Consider the following 19,962-nt stretch of genomic DNA (forward strand, 5'->3'; position numbering starts at 1 on the left):
GAGCATGCAACATCATCACTGATGTATATTTAGGGGAAATGTTTCTTGATATTCTGGGACCAGTGAGCCATCGCAACTCATTCACCTTTTGCTCCTCTTTTGCTACATGCTTGCTACAAAGCTGCTTTACGAGCGATGAGTGGCTCTGGATCCAGATATCAGCGGTGTCATGAGAAATCAGCCATTGTATACCTGACGTACAGTCCCTCCAAATCATGTGACTGGACCGTTCATTATATCGGGGGGGGGGGGGGGGGGGGGGGGGGGGGGGGGGGGGGGGGAGGAATGTGACTGGGAGTAGGCGCCAAATCTGGTGCAATTAGAACTTAGAATAGAATTGGAGAAAAGAGGCAGGAGTGAACATCCACATGCCACACCCACATGACAGAATAGACAGACCCATTTCAAGATCTCAAAGGCCCCAAGCCTTGGACTCACCGGTTTGACCACGCTAATCATTGGTTTTGTTGCCTCACCCACACCGTTGTCTTCTTCAGAACAAGTCCTAACGTTCCCTAAGGTGCATGAACCTGTTTATCACAAATCCGCTCAGACCAGGATATATATTATATATATACAGAGAGAGAGAGAGAGAGAGAGAGAGAGAGAGGGGGAAAATACGCTAATCACGACCACTAGAATAGAACACGCCGTGGTCGCGCTCGCCGCGTGCATGTACAAGGCGTAATATGGCTGGAGCGGCGCGCCGGCGCACGCCGGGCGACCCAAACAGACAAGAGCGGGCCGCGAAATTTCTGCCAGCTGCCGAGTAAGAAGTAGCCCGTCTCCGAACCGCGCATTTGGCAGCGCCTGCGCCCGAGGGAATGTGCCAAAAAATTGCCGCTGGCGCCTTGTTTAGATGCCACCAAAATTCCAAGTTTTTTCACTTTCTTTTCATCACATCAATTTTTAGTTGCTTGCATGGAGTATTAAATGTAGGTAAAAAAAATAATTAATTACACAGTTTAGTTGGAAATCACGAGATGAATCTTTTGAGCCTAGTTGGTCCACGATTGGACAATATTTATCAAATAAGACGAAAGTAGTACTATTCATCAGTTTGAAATTTTTTCAGCATCTAAACGAGGCCTGGATTCGGCACGAAACCTGTAGTAGAGTAGATTGCTTGTGTCTCTGGCTAGGCTAGGCCAACCGGGCAGCCCTTCCAACGCAGGTTCTCCTGAAAGTTGCTTTGGCAGCTACAGACGGATGACGAGGACCGTAGGCAGGTGGCGGCGGCGTGAAGGAGACGGCGAGTCCGCAGCAACCAACTGCCGTGTCCGTGTTCAGCACTGTGACTGTGACAAAGGCTTTCATGCGACCGTGCCCGTGGACAGGTACGGAATCTGCTTGCGCGCGCGCGCGCGTCCGGTTCAGGCTGCACGTCGATGCACGCCAGGTGCAAACACACACGTTAATCTCCGCGCCGCGCCGATCTGCTGGTGATTTGACGCCGTCTCGTCTCTTTCTCGAGGGGTGATCACCCCACGCCTGAAATTGCGATCCTAGCAAGCGTAACACGTCAAGTAAGTACAACCTGTCAAAGCTCTCAGTCCTGGACCCGGCTGGACCAGCAGCAATCGCTGGAGGTCGCCGTCTACTACCAACAACGGTGAGCGGCATCCGTATTTGGGGACCTAAAATCCTCAATTTCTGCCAACAACAGCGTCACAACAAACTAAATCGAGTGTCGGAATCCTACTGGAGTACTGGTCAAGTGGCTGAAACCTGAAAGCCTCAAAGCCAAGACTAAATATCAAACCATTCCATTGTGTTAAAACTACTCCTGCTTGTCTTTGTTCGGAAATAAAAAATTTGAATAAGCACTAAAGCACAGCTAACACAAACATATGCCAGATTAAGAGAAATGATGCATGACCAACAGGAAGCACTCTGAAGCTTAGAACCTATCGAGATTGCCACGTTTGGTAGCAACAGTTACACAGCCAGAGAAAAAAAAAGGCAGATGATTAGCACAAGAACATATATATCCCGGTGTCAACTAATACATACACAGCTATAGCATTGCTTCCATGAACCTTGGAGCACTAGGTCTACTTGCACTAGGTCTACTTCCACCGGAATTACAAATTTGAATCCTCGGTTCAACTTGTACTGCCAAGGATGACAATATGCCAACAACCAAACAATTAACCAAGAGTCAAAAAAACTAAATGTCTGTTACTGCCTTACTGGACAGTTGCATATACAGACCAAATACAATACAAGCTGATGAACCATAAAGCTCTACCTACTGGTTAAGGTGAATCGATAGATGCAATCAGCTGATAACACTGAAATTCTTTCCCGCCCTGTTCATTATTTTCCACATGCTCCAACTTGACTTCAATGTTTTTTCCCACTTGATCTTAAGCATGACAGTTACAATGAAATGTAGCACTAATACCTAAATGTAGTTCCAACAAACATCTTAGACCCATGCATTGTTTTAGCATGGCCCTGTGGCCTTATTGCATCAGTAAGGCATTCAATATGGAATATTGATTATTGGGTAAGCATAAGCCATTGCAAAATCAGGAGGGGAAACAAACATCAGGTTTTAGATGTGTTCAACAAAAGAACCGGTTTCCAACATCTGAGCAGAAGTTTCAATCTGCATTTGCCCCTGGCTTGGTTACATGAAGACCTGACTCCTATGCACTTATGAAAACACTAGGTCTCATCAACAAATCCCCCTTAGGTCAATGAGTCCTCTCATCTTTACATCATAATATCATTCAGAATCATATATTGCATGCAAATCAAGCAACTGAAGGTATAACAAGTAGGCTACCCATTGAGTCAACGATCAAATGAGCATGAGAGAAAAACTTTATTCTAAGATCACTAAGCATGTCATCATCAACACCGATAAACCACAAACCGACTTAAAGAAAAAGTTTTGAGCCTCACTCCACTCCTTATTCCAACCAACTCTACAGGTTTCTCGGTCCATGTCCAAGAAGCAGCAAACGAGTGTGGGATGAGATGTACCATCAACTTACTCGTCCTCTCCTCTACCGCTTACTTACCCTCTCCATCCCTTGCCTCATTGATGGCATCTGCTGCGGCATTGCCCACAGCTATCAACCTCTCCTTCTCTTCCGCAACCGTGGCCGGCTTATCTGATTTTTGCGCCCCGGTAAACCTGGCAAGCAGCACGAAGGACATCCCACCAAGCACGTTGTTCATGCAGCGGAGAGCAACAACGGACACCTTGAACACCGGCGCCGGTGTGACCTTGCCGAGCAGGTACTCGACCCCATTCAGCGTCTGGTACCGCAAGTTGCTGCTGACACCCATGTGGAGCGCCCAGGTGGCCGCGTTGAGCAGCGTGGGCGGCGCCTTGTTGGGCGTCTCGAACGCCGGATCCATGCGCTTCCGCATCGCGATAAGCCCGTTGGAGATCGCGGTCCCGGCGAGACCGGCCGCGAACCCGACCACCGCGAAGGTGGCGCCCTTGGACATGATCGTGGCGACGCGGGAGCCGAGCGAGTACGCGCCTGGCTCGAACATATGGCTGGGGAGCGCTTTGGCGGCGGATGAGGCGGCGGCGGCGACGCCGGCGGTGGGGGCGAGGAGGTACATGAGGACGAAGTTGAGGATGGATCCGACGACGAGGGTGGAGAAGACGAAGTCGAGCTCGTTGAGGCCGAAGTTGGGGCGGGAGGCCATGTCGCCGAGCACGCAGGCGGTGACGCCGACGAGCTCCTCCATGAGCACCTTGAAAGGGAACTGTGGGTCCGCGGCGACGCGGGCGGCCCACCCGGCGAGGAAGAGCCCGAGGATGCCCCCGCGGCGGCCGCCGTCGCCGCTGCCACCGGAGTCCGCGGCGTCGCCAGATCCGCTGTACGATCGCGGCGGCGGGGGCGGGGGCAGCCTACCCCCCGGGCCGGACGGGCAGGGGGACCGGAGGCGGAGCAGGGACGAGGAGTTGGCGGAAAGCGGTGAGAAGGTGAGATTCGCGGTGGGCGCGGCGCGGTGGGGAGCGATCCGCGGGGAGGAGTCGAGGTGGGCGGGGAAGAACTTGGCGGCGGCGAACGCCGTGGAGGCCATGGCGATCCGGACACGAGGGGATCGCGCGCGTCCTGTGCCCCGCTTGCGAGACGGCGGCGGCGTCGCGTTGCGGGAGGTGAGTAGGGGCGAGACGGCGTCGGAAGGGAAAGGGTTTCCTTTTGGGTGTTGGTCAGTTTTGGAGTGAAGGAGTGCAGGGCTGTTTGGTGGTGGGGACTTTGCAAATCGAGGCCATGTTTAGTTCCACCAAAATCCAAACTTTGCTATACAAAAAAAAAAAAAAAATTCTTCGTTACATCAAACTTGCGGTACATGTATGGAGTACTAAATGTTGACGAAATCAAAAACTAATTCTACAGTTTGGTTGTACTTTGCGAGACGAACATTTTGAGCCTAATTAGTCAACGATTGGACAATTATTACCAAACACAAACAAAAATGCTATAGTACGCTGCAGTGGCTACAGAAAATTCGGCGGCGCCAACTTCGGCCGAACTAAGACTGTCTCCAACGAACGACCTAAATGCAAAAATGCGTTCGGCACAGTGTTTTTGGTACCAAAACACTCCTCCAACGGAGGACCGAAACCAGGTACCCATTCTGGATCCTCTGCGATTGGTAAGGCAAATCTGCGTTTCGAAGAGAGACGACGCAAATGGTGGGAGCCGTCGAGGCAGGGCGCGGCCGTCGGGGCAAGACGACGCAAGAGCTCCGCCGAGCCGCGGGCGCGAAGAAGGAGAAGGCGCGGGCGCGAGCTCGGCCGGGCCACGGGGACGAGCTCCGCCGAACCGCGGGCGCGAAGAAGGAGAAGGAGAGGGAGGGGGGCCGGACGCGGGCACGAGCTCCGCCGGGCTCGGGGAAGAAGAAGGAGAGGGAGCGGGGCCGGATGATTCCCAGGAATGTTACCGATTTTCTATGCGAGCTGTTGCCTGGATGAAGAAATCAGGGCTTCAACCAAACAAGTTACAGGAAGGACTCAGGTTTCCTAGTCCCTACAGGCCAGGCAAAATTTGCTCAGGGTTGCAACCAAACGAGGCCGAAACGGGTGAGCTGAGCTCCGTACACACAATCATAGGAGCAGCGTCTACGGCTGCCTGTTCTCCAACTAATAACAAGAAGCAAACTGCAAATGACAGTGTGTTATGAATTCCTAACGAATGTACAACATGTCCCACGAAGCCCTTGCTTGGGTCTTACAACAATAGTTCTAGGAGTAAATTCCCTTTGCAATACCAACTCACCCCGGTGGCCAATTCATCTGCCGTCCACCGAGAAGACACGTTGAATGAACCACACCTGCTAATTAACTTTCTTGCACTTTCGTGCTCGCTTCGCGCAAAAGATTCAAACCGGAGTTAATTCTCTCGCGAAGCTCGGGCTTTTAAGTTGGTTCGTTTTCCCCTCAACTTCCAGGATAAAGTCCCGTAGCTACAGTGCCCGCTACTGAAGTAACCGGTAACCAGAGCTACAGTATTCGGTCGATTGGCCCAGCCCATTAGACCGGCCCATTTAGCGGGGTCTCACAGAGATGAAGGTGTAGGTAGTACACCGATTGAGCTACGTAATAACAGAAGACAGAAAAAACAGTCGAAACCCCATTCCCCACCAGGGCACCAACAAGATGGGTCCTGTTAGAATCAGTGAACGATACTCACATCCTTTGGGCCCCATCGTTGATGACAATTCTGAAGCCATCATCAAGCCCTTCCTGCTTTGCTACAACCTTTGCAGCATACAGAAGACTGCCCAGAACCTCGACATGCCTTTCTTCTGCCTGGCAACAAGCACAGCAATTCATTACAGTTACTGTAGATTATTTGCGCATCAGTATATGCACCAAGAACCATGAATCCCTAAAATAAGTCATAAACCAAGGTGTGAACTTTGCTGTTTTCGACTGTACTGCCATTTTGTCCTTCGTATTCAGAGTGTTATGAGGTGCAGAGGGTGCTAAGAGGCAAGGTCTTCAAGGCTTAAAAGTCCCATCAAAGAGCTGCAGTCTACAATCATATTTGTTCATACCGAAACATAAATGGTTGTGAGGTGGTGAATTGCAAAATATTTTAATAGTTTCTTATTCTAGTTGGACTTGTGGAGAAACATAAAGTTTTCGGTTTTCCTTACAGTGAACTGAAAATCAGCCTACTATATTCCAAAATATGATAATTAGCAAGTCATGATTCTTAAAAGCTCTCATGGTAGGGAACCGCGTGTACTTCAGTTGGTCAAGCTCTTAGTACAGTTAGGGGCTCACTGGCTGAGGTTCAAACCCCAGTTCCTGCCTCCCTAGGCCTGCGCATAAGGCTCGGATGTATTCTATTCCATGCGCCCTCAAAAGCTCTCTTGCCCCAAATGGCACAAATCATGGCAAGGTCTGGACTGGTGGACCCATTAGCATTTGCCAAAAATAAATAAATAAATGAAATAAAACAAAATCAGACAGATAAATGAACCTTCATATGTATTGGTACACTTATGACAAACAGTTACCACAAAAATTAGTGATTTCATGAAAACTACTATCATTAAGGAAGTGCCATAATCATTCATGAACATAGAAAAATATCAATTATCATTCAAAGCATAAGGTAAACTGATCATGTTTTCAAGCACCTAGTACTGCATGATGAAAGCCATCAGCGTACAAGGCACAGTACTTGGCAAAATACAATCCATAAATGTGAGGAATAGACGAACATGCATACCTTTGACAGCCTAGACAGCCCATCCTTAACCTTCAAGATGATTATAATATGTGTAGGAGCTTGTGGTGATATGTCTCTAAATGCAAGGACCTGCAGTTATAGGCATACAACTATACAAGTGTGACATCACAACAATTTAACTGTAATCACATACTGCACTGACATTTCAATCTGATTATTCATATCCATGAAGATACATTTCTGAAGGTGGTTGGATTGCCAAGGAAATCTAAGGTATTCTTTCAGGAGCACAATTTGTTGAGGATAGACCAATTCAATTCCTTTTTTAAGCCTCAAAGGTTTCAATGTGAAATCCCCCTGCTGACATGGCAGAAAGGATGATAGACATAGACACAAAATTCCCCAGATTTTTTAGCCCAGCATTTCAAGGAAGAATGTCTAGGGATAAGCTGTTCTCGAGTTTTGCTAATGCCATGTCAAGGAGGAACATCGCCATAGCACCAAGGTGACAGAGGCATCATTAATTTTAAAGTGTAACACTCATTACATTAGAAAAAAAGGAATTTTATCCTGATAGCACAAATAATATTTAACCATCTCATCCTCATAAACCACCTCAGATGGGATCTCCTTCCGAATAATTTTATCAAAACTACAAAAGGCAGAGAAGTAACCATGTGAATGGAGCATGTATGTGTGAAGAGGATAAAATAGTGTTCATATACAAAAATTACCAGAATGGCCAACACCAATGCTTTTCAAGTAAAAAAGAATGAAGTTTGAATTTAGCACAAGTTAGCAACTATTTCACATATCTAAGCAACAAGCATGATGCCCAAGCTTGATTAGCTAACAGGGACTGCTATGCAACGAAGTTATTTGAAGATTTCTGCAAGTTTCCCTAGCCGTAGGTTGAGTGCATCATGACGGATAAATGAATGCTGCCAAGCCAATGATATATTTTCAGGAGCTCAATAACCAATTCCACCAGATGCCATATCGTGTGGGATTGTTTTCCTAGATGATGTGAGGTAACCAAACATTGCTCAACTATTGAGCTTATGTCTTATGAGTTATGACAAATGAGCTCCTGTTGAGGAGAGGAGGTCGCGCTCCTGCTCCTGCAGGTGCTAGTTTCAACTACATACCTAAAAAACAAGGCCTTTAGTTAATGTTGCCATCTGAATCAGCACTATGGACATACTGCATTGTGATATCTTGATTCACCCAATTGAGTGATAATCTAAGCACATCAGCGTCTCCTGCAAAATCTAACCACCTCAACAGAATACGATCCGGACTACACGAACCATCTCTCGCGTTGGGATCAGTACAGCTCCGCACCGAAGTCCAACACCTAGGATCCAAAATCCAGGGTACTCTGTGCTTTTGCTTAATTTACTAGAACGAATTACTCTCCATGACGCTGCCAAATCGCCATCACGCTACCAAATCGAAGTGAATTACTCCCTCATGACGCTACCAAATCGAAGTGACGGTACAGGATTTCGTGAGAATTAAGAGAGCTGACATGGTAGGGGTGCCGGTGGCGGTGGGCTCGGCGGCGAGGGCGGCTTCCTTCTCCACGGACATGGCTGCCGGACTGCCGAGCGGAGGGCATGATAAGTGGGACGCGATGACCGCGAGGCGGTTGCCGCTCGCGGTCGGCGGAGGAAGTTGAGCGCTCATCCCCACTGATTTCCCTCGCACCCTCTCGCTGCTCCTTCTCTTCCGAAGTCGTTGAGCACTCGAGTACTTGACCGGTTGCTCCCCACGCAGTCCCACCTGGGGACGAACCAACACACCATTTTCTATATTTATATAATCCGATCAAATTTATATTTTTAGATAAATTCGATTTTGGTTCAAAATTCAGAACATCAAATTTGAAATCAGAATAAAAATGGTTTAGACATTTTTCTGACCATTTTTTTACTTTTCTACTTTTAATTCGAAATATCCTGAATTCGAAATTCGGTTTAAACCGAAGTTGACTGTATGAAGATGATTTTTATATGAAAATTATAGCTCTCGACGAGATCTACAACTTTCTAATTTTTAGTTTTTCATTTGAGATCTTTAAGATAGTAAAAAAAGTAAACAAAATTTCAGTGGTATATTAATCGCGTACAAGAGCTTGTTACCTTAGAAAAATCATATATTTTTTATACAGTGTCGAATGAAGATATTTTTTTATGAAAGTTGTAGGACTTGTTAATTATTATTCACTTATTAATTGTTATGCACTTGGTCCTACGGGTCAATATTCCGTATACCGACCGTTTTCGACATAATTCGGCTCGAATTAGTTCGTTTTCGAAATTCTCGATATTTTGTAAGTTCGTACTCGTTTTCGTGTTCGGCTTTACCGCTTTCGCTTTCGCTTTCGTATTTAAATGTAAAAGTAGAAAACCATTGAGAGATTTTTCCACCGTTTCCGACCGCCACCCACACTACCTCGATTTTCCGCCTTCTTAGAATCAAAACGTACTACACATCTGACGCTGAGTTTAGCGAAGCCTATCACACGTTCACGGCTACATATTCGCAAGGTGTCAGGAAAGCGCACTGTATTACTTCTACACTTCTATGAGCATGATTAATTTAGTCACTAAATTAAACCCACATCTGAAATCAAGGCCCTGGTAATGCGAGGGTTCAGAATCTGCACTTGATTTTGGTTTTCTCAATCTGTGCTTGAAACAATTGACACTTCATGCTGGTAAAACAGACACATCAACACCATTTTTCAGAAGGAAACACATCCGCATCTTATCGGGCTGTACGTGACGTTTCACCAGCAGATAATTGAACAGCAGTTACAGCTCGAATCAGCACCAGACCGGGGGCTCCACAATATGATGCAGTGGGGTCAGGGTAAGTAACCCTGACTAACTGCAATACCACAACTTCACAAGTAAAATAAATAAATAAAAATAACTCCTAACAGATTATTATGTTAAAATATAACAACGTAGATGGTATGTGGCAAGGATGACCCAATGGCATACACATCAAGTGATTCTTTGTGCCCACATTTCAGAAAAAGCAAAGCATTTCGACAAATAAAAGAATTCATTATTAAGCGATTCTCCCAGAAGACGCATCAAGAAACTGAATCTTGTCTCTATCACCCGATACAAGGTGATGGAAAGAATAACGAACACAAGAGTCAAGTAATTTAACTCCGGTTACCAAATAAGGGTTTCCATACTGCTCATAGTTATATGTATCCATCTGGCACAATGCAAGCTTCGCAAGCAGAGAACATCACACATGCAAGAGCAGGGTTAAGTCACACCATGTAAACAAGCTACGACCACCTACATGTGTCCTGCAGATTTACATACTAGGCTAGTAGCAAGGCCTCGGACAGCACATGCTAGGCTCCTGCTAATCTAGAGAGAGAGGGAGGGAGAGAGCAAACCACCGAGCTAGGATAAGCAAAAACTCCCAAGCTAGCAAATGTTTCTAAACCGAAGAGGCAAAAACTTACAAGCCACAGGACTTAGAAACTACAAAACAAGATATTCTGGATACAATCAGAAAGTCGCTGAGCCTGTTCTCCTGAGTTGGTACTTGGGCTCCGGAAGAGGCGCAGAGAAAAGTATCTTTTCCAACTCCTGAAGATAACACAAAACAGGGTAAGTGAGTCAACGAAATCCATCACTAACTCCATCAGAGTACACGAATACAAGAACCTACCATGGGAACTGTATTGAATTAAATAAAAGAACCAAGAAATCAGACCAACAGATTGTTTGCAACTATCTAACCATTTACATCAGTAGTAGAGCGCCAGAGTTTTGGTTTTGATTTTTTTTTTTTGGCACATGAGAAATTAATTGTCAGAATGCGATGTCAGGAAAATGCTTCAACCTCCTCATTCTTTGACAATATTACAGCAATATGAAAGATGATTACTTAGTAACATAATAGCCATCTAATGCCATAAGCACCAAATAAAAGATAAAAAAGTTGCAAACAACTTGTTGGGTTCATAAACCCGGGGTCCCTCGCGGACCGGCTTCCCCGCAAAGGCTCGGCCCAAGCAGACAGCGCGCAACTCATGGGCCGGCCCAAGAGTCTAAACAACAGGCCAGAAGGGCGGTCCAGTCACCGACCGGAAGGTCTGGCCGAGGAGGAACAGCGCCCGCTTGTCGACTCCGGCCCACCTCTCCGACCCGAGCGCTCACTTCGGTCTCCAGCCGCCTCCGGACGGTCTCTCCGACCGGAAGGCCTAGCAAAGCACTACCTCCGACTTCGACCCCACGTCTCCGACCGAGGTATGCATTATGCAAAGACCCTGCTCACAACTCTTCTCCGACTGGCGCAACCAAAGCCGACTGGGACCAACCGACCGGGGACGCCCGCCCGGAAGGGACCAGGGAACGAACGGAGAAAGCAAGGCAAAGCGCTCAAATCAAACCACGATACCAGGGACCGTACCCTGTATACCTGCAGGAACAGTACTCTGCAATCGCCCTGACACAAACAGTATTGTAGGCATCGACATTTTCCTCTACAGTATTGTGGGCGCTGTTAACTCCCATACGGTAAGGCCCCCCACATGCCTCTGGGCATCGACAGTGTTGTGGGCGCCGGGATTTACCGTACCGAGTGAACGTGGTGAAACTCTTCACATGCCTCTAGGCATCAACAGTATATGCAGGTGCCGACATCTGCCATACCCAAAACAAGACGACGTAACCTCCCACATACAACCGACATCCAACAGTGTTGTGGGCGCCTACCATCCTCCTGTACCCGCCGGCGTGGGCAACAAGACTTAGAAGCATACGAACTCTCTCCCTCTCACTTGTAAGGCCATCCCCTTCATCTATAAAAGGGGGTGCGCTCTCTCCCAAGAGACTCAGTGGATTCAAGTTCATACGAGCTAATCCAGATCGATCAAGTTCACTAGCTCACAACCATAGAACCGTCAGGTTCGGACCTCAAGCACACGCTTGAACACTTAGCTCATAGAGGAGCTCCTGTCGCTCTCGGCCCTTCCGACCGGACCACTCGCGCACCCCATCTTTCTCCTTCTCGTTTGTAACCCCACTGCAAACTTCGAGCACCTGGGCTCAGGAATAAAGTCACCAACCGACTCAAACGGGATGTAGGGCACGTTGCCTGAACCAGTATAAACCCTGATATTGAGTGCTAGGCCACCTCCGATCACAACGTGCGGTAAGACTACAAATATTTACTTGTTGGTCACTTTCTGCACCGACACAATTAAACAAGATCACTTGGCTAGAAATTAAGTTTGAGATTGAGGCTACAAACATACTAACTGAACAATGGAACATGTGGCTGTATAAACTATTGAGTTACTAATATCAAGTGGTCATCAGGATGTAGCAACAAAGACCAAGATATAAAGTCCAAACTTGAATAGCTAGTTACATATCATCCATCAACAATAGCATATAAAGAAAAGAACATTAGCTATAATGGCACTAACACATCTGTGTAAATGACTCAACTTTGAACCCACAATATAAAACAGAACTCAAACCTGCACATTTTTTTCCAAACTATTTAACATATGAATCTCCAAATTACACTAGTATAGAACTTAAATTTACAAAACTTTTGAGTTATCTAGAAAAACTTTGAAGAGATAGTTTCCACAAACAAATGATAATAACAACCAAGAGCTCTCTATTATAAATATACATCATATGTCTATAGAGCTGTAGTTCTCTTTTATTCTAAGGGTTTGATTGGTTGTTTGCATTAGCCTTAGCCTACATTAGACCTTATGCAGCATAACCTAAACGTATGCAATGTCTTGGTGTTTGGTTGTTCTGCACAGGCAAGCTACATTTGATAAAATTGTGTTTGATTGTTTACTTTTTGTTGCATGTAGTCACCTCCACGTTCAAGTTGACGTCTCATGTTTCTAGTAGAAGTATGAGGGATGAGAATATTTCATTTTTGTGTGCGCATCGGGTTGTGCAAACCTGCATTGTCTAATATGACCGAATCTGGCATACTAGCTAGCGCAGTATACTGTGCAAGCCTGAGCTTATACAGGCAACCAATCAGACCCTAAGAATTTAGAACTAGATATAGCGGGCTTGGAATGCACCCTTCTGATGCAAGACAGTAGATCAGAATGCTGTTGTTGTATCCAGCAAGAACATAAAATAGCTCTCTTAGAATTTAAATGAACATGTTTATCCATTTTTTGGCACATCATTCAACGTAGCATACTATAACCATACACGACTACTTCGAATGTGTATAATAACATTTGGTGGCCTTTTGAGGGTAACTAGCGTAAATAAAAGTTAAGCAGCTACCGGTGTTTCCAAATTATAAATCGAGTCTAGTTACCTGGGCAACAACTAACCGACTAGTTGTAAGTCGCGATTAGTTTAGGGCTAGTCAACCTAGTTGGTTGGCTATCCCAGTATCATTGACTGCAAATATAGTAGAGACTAGATGGAGAAGTTTAGCACACAGATCAGGGTGCAGACGCAGAGAGGACAGAGGAGACAACCGGCAACCAGAGAGCAGAGGTTGGGGCGTACGGTGCGACACAATTTGGCATGGACCTTTGCTGGAAGGAGACGGAGGTGCACCGTGGGATGCAAGCGGAGGTGGCTGCAGCGTGGCAAGCTGTAGATGGAGGTGGCGGGCGGGAGAAATTTCCCTTTCCTACTTGTGCTCCATTACAGGTAGTGGGTGAAGATTGGCTACTTCAAAAAACAAAGCTGCGGCTGTGTGTTAGTATATATAGTTGGTGACAAGCCGATGTAGTGTGGTCTGGGCCACAGATACTACTGGGCTGAAGCCAAAGTTGCCAGTGAGACATAGCCGACTAGTCAATGATTAGTAAACTAGCCAATGTAATCGAATCGATGCACCTAATTGTGCCCAGGGAACAATTTGTCTATTAACATTGATTATTCATGATTAACTGAAGGATTTCAAAACAACTGCAGCTAAAAGTATAAATAAGAATTAGAATTGCCCTTCGCTATTCGAGCCCCAATAAATATTTGAAGGGACAAACGGCACAAATCTCATAATTGGATCAACCAACACATGCGGCATTTCAGATCTTAGTTTGTACACCTACCTGAATATGGTTTATCTCCAGCTATGGAAACAAAAAGGATAGAACAAATGAAAATAAAAAAACTTCAAGGGATTTAGGGATGTTTAGATAAATGCAAGTCTTCAAAGTGGACAGAAAGAGGCAGATGTCAATGAGAGTAAAATACTAAAATGACACCTATTCAGAAGCAGAAAGTCATTTGTTAGCAAAACAAGGGTGACATTCTGATGGTATTGTATTGAAGAACTGAAGTACCTTTTGCTTCTTTAGCTTCTCATTCTCCTCTTCTAATCGAGATACCTTGTTTTCCAGTTCATTAGTGTAGGCCTGTTAAAAATACAGTGTAAGTAATACTCAGGTTACGAAGAACAGCGTCATCATTTCTAAAACTTTACTCACAGATCACAAGAAAAACTAGCTCAATCAATTAGCTAAAACATAGAAAGGCAGGAAGCATATATTGCAACCTGCTTCCTAGCCCTTGAACGAGCAGCTGACTCCCTATTTTTGATCATCCTCTTCTGCCTTCTCTCCATCAACTTATCTGCCACATCTCCTGGGGAATCACGCTTTCTACCAGGTGTCGGAGAATCAGAAAGTGCACCCATCATTGGTGAAGTAATGTGGCCATCAGAGTATGACTCCAGAATAGCACCTGGCCCAACATTCAGAGGCTGAAGGGCTAACCGACCCGGCATGTAAGCACCTGGCAAACTATGTTGCCCGTGCTGATGGGGCTTGATAGCTGTAATCCGCTGCTGATAGTGGTCTAACCATTGTGCCCCAGCGGTCAAACCCGCAGCCCCAGCGCTACCAACCTGCTCCACATTGCCTACGTCATTCAAGTCCTTCAGATATCCTTCGGTGACAACCCCAGCTTTCACCAAGAAATCCTCAAGCGTCATCTCCCCAAGTGTCGGCTGCCGCTCCCGCTCCCGCTCCCGCCTCCGCCAACCACCCTCCCCAGCATTTCTCTTTGGCGCATCCTGGATGCCCTTCCACACCTCGTCCACAGTCCTCTTGCTGAGCTCAGGCGGCATCGTGATGCTCCCCTGTCGCAAGAGGCCGGAACTCTGCTCATACTGGCTGGTAGTGCCACCATCAGGGTCCAGGCCATCAGGAAAGACACTCTTCAGCAGTTCCTCAAGGTTCATGCTGTGTAGGGGTTCTCCCAAATGGCTCTGCACCTCATCAAGGGTGAGGTTATACAGAGACCCTTGTCTTGCCAGGCTCTGCATCTGCCCGTGTTGCGCTGCGCCGGCACCGCCACTGCCACCCACGCCTCCTCCACCTCCCCTAGCCTGTGATGCCATTGTCTGACTCCCCATTAATCAACAGATTTCAGGAACAACGCTAGCCGGTCTCAGCTTTACTGACACTCAGATCAAGCGATGACAAATCGCACATCGACGGGCAGAAAGATTACAACCTGCAGATCCAAAATACAGGGGGGAGCCATCAGGCAGCTGCCACTGAACCCAACACGGATAAAAATGGAAAAAAAGGGTCAATATTATTATGAATTCAATCGAGGCATGGGAAGGGAAGAAGTGACCTTACCTGCACGTGAGACGCGCAACCCTCGCCGGCGCCGGAGTCGGTGACGACACCGCCTCTCAGCTCGCCGCGGGCGTCGACCACTGGCCTGGGCGACTGGTGTCGGTCTGGGGCTGCTTCGGACGGAACAGGAGTGGGTCAGGCTACAACGCGGAAGGCGCTTCCTTGTGTGGCCGTGGCCCGACCGAGGCCGAGCGCCCTAGCGGTATGAAATCGGTTCGCATATGGACGGATATCATCGATATTATATTTATTTTTATATTTCTGTCTGGATTCGGATTTAAATACGGATAGTGTCAACTATGTCGGATACGATACGATTGGATATCGACATCATAAATATGCGATTTGAGTATTCGGATACGGATACGGTATCGGATGTTGGATATTCGGACTCGGATATGGATAGATCTCAACCCCTCTAAACAGATTCGGTTTCGAATACGGTCGAAAAATATCCGTACCGTTTTCATCTCTACCTAGCAGGGCGCGGGCGGCGAAAATCTTTCTCGAAAAAAAACTAGTTTCTCCTAAGTCTATTCTATGAATCACTATCAACCATGAAACCACTACCACAGAGAAATTGGGAGCGCAAGGAGCTCTATCAATCAAGCCCTTTATATGGCTACTATCTTTAAGGCTCAATATGTTGTGTGTTTCCCTTTGTAGCTACATTGAACTAGCCCAATTATCGCTTACATACTCCAAATTAAACCTCTTATACTTTTAATGACATGGATATGTATCCCTATTTAGTACAAGGAGGTCAAAGATTATCTCCATAATCTAAAAAGATTATAGTTTTCTATATAAGGCCTAAGTTATTATCAACTTAAAGCATAATACAACTTTCTATCGTTATTTTCTGTGTCTCAAAACATCTGTGCGCGGTGTGGTTTGGTCAAAACATGGGTGAGCATTTTTTTTTCAACTCAATTCTTGGCCCTTGTGTATTTGGACGTTTATAGAGAACCAAACCATGATAAAATATTGTAAAAATATGTGCCAATGAAATATAAAGATACTCAATATTAGTTCATTTGAACTTATCATCCCGGCTTATCAGCCATGTTATAGTATTTTTTCTTTCACAATAAAATAGTATCAGCCGGCTTATCAGCCGCAAAAACCATCAGCCGAACATACTGCTGCTAACAATCTCTTTTTGTGTGTATGGCTAATTTAAGTTTTTCTATAAGTATATGCACATATGGCGTCTGGGGGAGTAGAGACTTCCCACTCTAAATTCCTTAACCATACTAAAACAAACCTCCGAGATGCCAACTTGTTAGTTTGATCTCTGTGCCTTTTTCTGTATGTAGTCTATAATAATAGTATAAGCAACAGGTAGTATAAAATGAAGCGTTTGGAAGTTCTAGGTGTTATCTTTGGACCAAATTTTTTTTTTGGCAGTGTTATCTTAAACAACAAACGGCGGTTAGTCGGTTACTCTTTGTTTACCATTTAGACAATGTTTAAATAGAGTTAAACAACCTAAACTATTTTATATAATATATACCACTAAAGTATATTGTTTTGTATAATACTGTTTAAATAGCACAATAGAGTTGAAAGGCCTAAATAGAGTACATATTTATACATGTAAAATTTAAATATGCTAGCAAGTATATATATTCGTGCATGTAAAAATAAAGCCCTCTAGCAAGAAAAAACTTTGGGTAAAGAAACTAAATCCTAGCCCCTTCACATATTTACATTGTTAATTGGTTACGAGCTAATGTGGTGGCTCAAATTCTCCTATTAACTACATGGTAGTTTAAATGGCTGTTCATTTAATCATACTAGGAGAATATCCCGCGCGTTGCTGCGGGGATTTCAGATAATTTAAAAAGAAATTAGACTATTTATATTTATAGTTATATGAATGAAACTATCTTAAATTAATTTTGGTGAATGATTTGACACATCAATATGAACAGCTAAATGCATGTTAGTGGATGAAGAGATAACTATCGTAATTATATGTGCTAGTTGGCTATAAATACAAGTTCTAGTGGATAGCTTGTATGTTGAAAAAAATCTCTAGTGGCGTTTAGCTTTATAAGAGTATATGATTTAATTACTACCTTTTGGTTAGGTTTTTTTTCATAATTTATATGTTCATGGATCGTTTCGTGTCTAACCCACATAGTTAACCTTTGTTTATTGTTTAAAGACCATTTAAACGGCTTAAACTGCTATTTAGACAAACAGTATAATATCCATGGTAAATAATCGTGAGCATCTCCTCAGGTATATTGCGTTTCTTAGTAAGAGTTAGGAACACTGCATATATTAATTAAGCTAGCTAGGCTCCGTACACCATACGTCTCAATTTGCACCTTTTTGCAATGACAGAAAAATAGAGAGCAAATTGAGCTCAGTTGGATAGGTTGGTTGTAGTAGAGTATATATCCGCTGGTTCAAATACTTATCTTGAAGTGGGTAATTATATTTTTCTAAATTTATTATAGGATTTAATGACAATATTCTTTTGCAAGGATAGAAAAACAGAGAGCAAATTGAGCTCAGCTGGTTAGGTTGGTTGTGGTAGAATATATATCCACCTGTTCAAATACTTATCTTGGTGTGGGTACTTATATTTTTTTTAATTTATTGGAGGACTTAACGACGGTATTCTTTTCGTAACTAGTTTTTTCTTGGAGGGTTAGGATGTGTTTGTGTGCGTTCATAAAGATGAGTGTTTGCTAATATATTTCAAAAAACAATACAAAGAGTATTTGCTAATGTCGTATTTCATGCAAAATCAGTTACACTCGTTTGGATCCTTGTAATTGAATTCATTTTAATAATAATAATTTAGATATATATATATTAATTAAGCTAATATGGTTGTATATAGATTATATTTGTATATTATTATTAGCTATATAAGAGAGATGCTTATATGTTGCATTTTTATCATAGGAGAGTGAGTTGAAGAGTATGTTATAAGTTGCAAAGTAGAAACATAGAATGGTGACATATAAAATCAATTTCCATCTCTCATCTATGAACTTAAATATGAACTTTAAAAAGTGATGAAATGTCAAATTTCTAAGCCAAATTTAAGTAGACTTTAATTTCTCCGAATGAAAGGATCCAGTCCCTTAATAGTTTTGATCGGGACTTGAACAACGGTTATGGATTTTTTGTTGGATATTCGATCTAAGCTGCTGACCGATTGTTTTTTTTTTTCCTCTGAATCTCTGACCGATTGGTGTTGGTGGAACTTTCTCGTGGGACATGATGGAGACTTGGCAAGCCGGCAAGCGAGCTGTGACTGTGAGCATTATAAATTATGCGTCATGTGTACCGTTGGCAATAATAAATTAATTAATAATGTATAGGGTGACAGCGATATGGTGATACAATACAATACAATATTCTTCATCACGAAAGAAAAGCAAGCGCAAACGCGCAATACAATAAAGCGTAGTGCCTTGCTGGCTGGTGGCAGAATGATGGTGACCATCTAAACAAAAACTCTTTAATCCCCAAAGCGCCAAGTGCTTACTGCTGCCTAGTCCTGCAGTCCTGCTTGACTTTCACTGGCCGTTCTCGTCATTTGCAAAAAGACATCTCGTAGTCGTCGTAGGGCATGCATATGCTTACTAGTTAGTACAGGAGAAGGCCGGTTAACCAAATACTAAGGGCTAAAGGCTGAAGGCCGGCCTGTTCCTTACGACCGATCAAAATATAAATAATGTTAAGCCATCGCTCTTAACAATTCGGCCGGCACGTACTGCTTTATTTGTCTAGACAAACCAGCCCAATAGGAATTGTCCCGTTCTTTTGGCCGATAAGCCATGATTAAAAGTATGATTTATTATAAGAGAAAAAATACTATTCGTTGACTAAAAAAGTATAACTTATAAATAAAGTGAACAGGACGAATGGCTGGCTAGAGCACCAAGCAAGGTGGTGATGATGTATCAAGTACTCCCTCCGGTTTTGTATAAAGTCATTTTGAGGTTGTCTTAAGTTAAACATTTTAAACTTTGACTATAAATAATTTTTTTTGGGTTGAGTTTGAAAATATAAAAGTGATGTAACTAGATTCATCTCGAAATGTAGTTTCATAAAAATATATATTGACTATATTTTATAAATATTTATAGCAAAAAGTTACAGTCAAAATTATTTTTTAAAGATCGTATCGATGTCTAAAACGACTTGCTTTAGAGAACCGAAGGAGTACTAGTATTACGACCATTTGGATCAGAGAAAGGGCAAGCAAATCATGCGTCCCTGCCTCTTCACGTGAGGGTTGGAGGCATCATCATCGCCTCCCATGCCTCCTGGGCTCCTGCCTAAGATTGGATGGTCGTTAAGTTTAAGGAAATCGATGATCTGAGGTTAACTTGTCGTAGCACCCACTGATTATGTAGCTCATCCTGAGCCCTGTTCCACAAAAGTAGTAGCACCTCCTGTCGCTTCTGGCCGCGACCGTTGGGCCAGCAGTCAGCCAATGGGTGCGTCGATGGCCGTGGTGCGCACCTGACTACAGTAGCTGGCTGGCTCCATGGTCCACGCATCGCCCTCGAACCAAAAGTTCATCGGCCATTTGAGCACTGCACAGGTGGCAGAATGATTGCTCCGGTGTCACTCACACCTCCTGATTGCAACAAAAAAAAAAAAAACTCAGGC

The 19,962-nt window shown here is 44.4% G+C and overlaps 2 protein-coding genes, 1 long non-coding RNA gene and 1 pseudogene across 5 annotated transcripts; 1 reads left to right on the top strand and 3 right to left on the bottom strand.

The window, feature by feature from the left end:
- Positions 1-2,797: 2,797 nt before the first annotated feature.
- On the bottom strand, positions 2,798-4,197 carry LOC136450652 (protein RETICULATA-RELATED 3, chloroplastic-like). The gene has a single exon (XM_066451202.1). The coding sequence runs from the start codon at positions 4,054-4,056 to the stop codon at positions 3,025-3,027; it is 1,032 nt and encodes a 343-aa protein (XP_066307299.1). The 5' UTR covers positions 4,057-4,197; the 3' UTR covers positions 2,798-3,024.
- A 1,158-nt stretch (positions 4,198-5,355) lies between these two features.
- Positions 5,356-8,448, bottom strand: LOC136450654 (uncharacterized). Its single transcript, XR_010758391.1, has 3 exons — positions 8,212-8,448; positions 6,720-6,809; positions 5,356-5,788 (listed from the first exon to the last, which is right to left on the bottom strand). It is a non-coding gene; the product is annotated as an uncharacterized lncRNA (long non-coding RNA).
- On the top strand, positions 5,636-7,327 carry LOC136450653 (uncharacterized; annotated as a pseudogene).
- Positions 8,449-9,866: 1,418 nt separating the features above from the next.
- On the bottom strand, positions 9,867-15,474 carry LOC136453415 (ABSCISIC ACID-INSENSITIVE 5-like protein 2). 3 transcript variants are annotated; one of them, XM_066453986.1, is made up of 4 exons: positions 15,316-15,474; positions 14,223-15,184; positions 14,011-14,082; positions 9,867-10,303 (listed from the first exon to the last, which is right to left on the bottom strand). In XM_066453986.1, exons 2-4 carry the CDS (start codon positions 15,081-15,083, stop codon positions 10,223-10,225), a joined length of 1,014 nt encoding a protein of 337 aa, XP_066310083.1. In that variant the 5' UTR covers positions 15,084-15,184; positions 15,316-15,474; the 3' UTR covers positions 9,867-10,222. The 3 variants fall into 3 exon arrangements, with proteins under 3 accessions (XP_066310083.1, XP_066310084.1, XP_066310085.1); XM_066453987.1 differs by having other exon boundaries at positions 14,223-15,227; XM_066453988.1 differs by lacking the exon at positions 9,867-10,303 and having other exon boundaries at positions 14,013-14,082; positions 14,155-15,184.
- Between the last annotated feature and the right edge of the window lie 4,488 nt (positions 15,475-19,962).

The sequence above is a fragment of the Miscanthus floridulus genome, chromosome 5 (assembly GCF_019320115.1).
Source record: "Miscanthus floridulus cultivar M001 chromosome 5, ASM1932011v1, whole genome shotgun sequence".
Taxonomy (NCBI): domain Eukaryota; kingdom Viridiplantae; phylum Streptophyta; class Magnoliopsida; order Poales; family Poaceae; genus Miscanthus; species Miscanthus floridulus.

Excerpts from the sequence above, each read along its gene's own strand:
- LOC136453415 (XM_066453986.1), bottom strand. The coding sequence starts at position 15,083 with ATGGGGAGTCAGACAATGGCATCACAGGCTAGGGGAGGTGGAGGAGGC. Across the intron at positions 14,083-14,222 it reads GTTCAAGGGCTAGGAAGCAG|GCCTACACTAATGAACTGGA; the intron begins GTTGCAATATAT and ends TATTTTTAACAG. Across the intron at positions 10,304-14,010 it reads AGAAGCTAAAGAAGCAAAAG|GAGTTGGAAAAGATACTTTT; the intron begins GTACTTCAGTTC and ends TGTTATCTTCAG.
- LOC136450652 (XM_066451202.1), bottom strand. The coding sequence starts at position 4,056 with ATGGCCTCCACGGCGTTCGCCGCCGCCAAGTTCTTCCCCGCCCACCTC.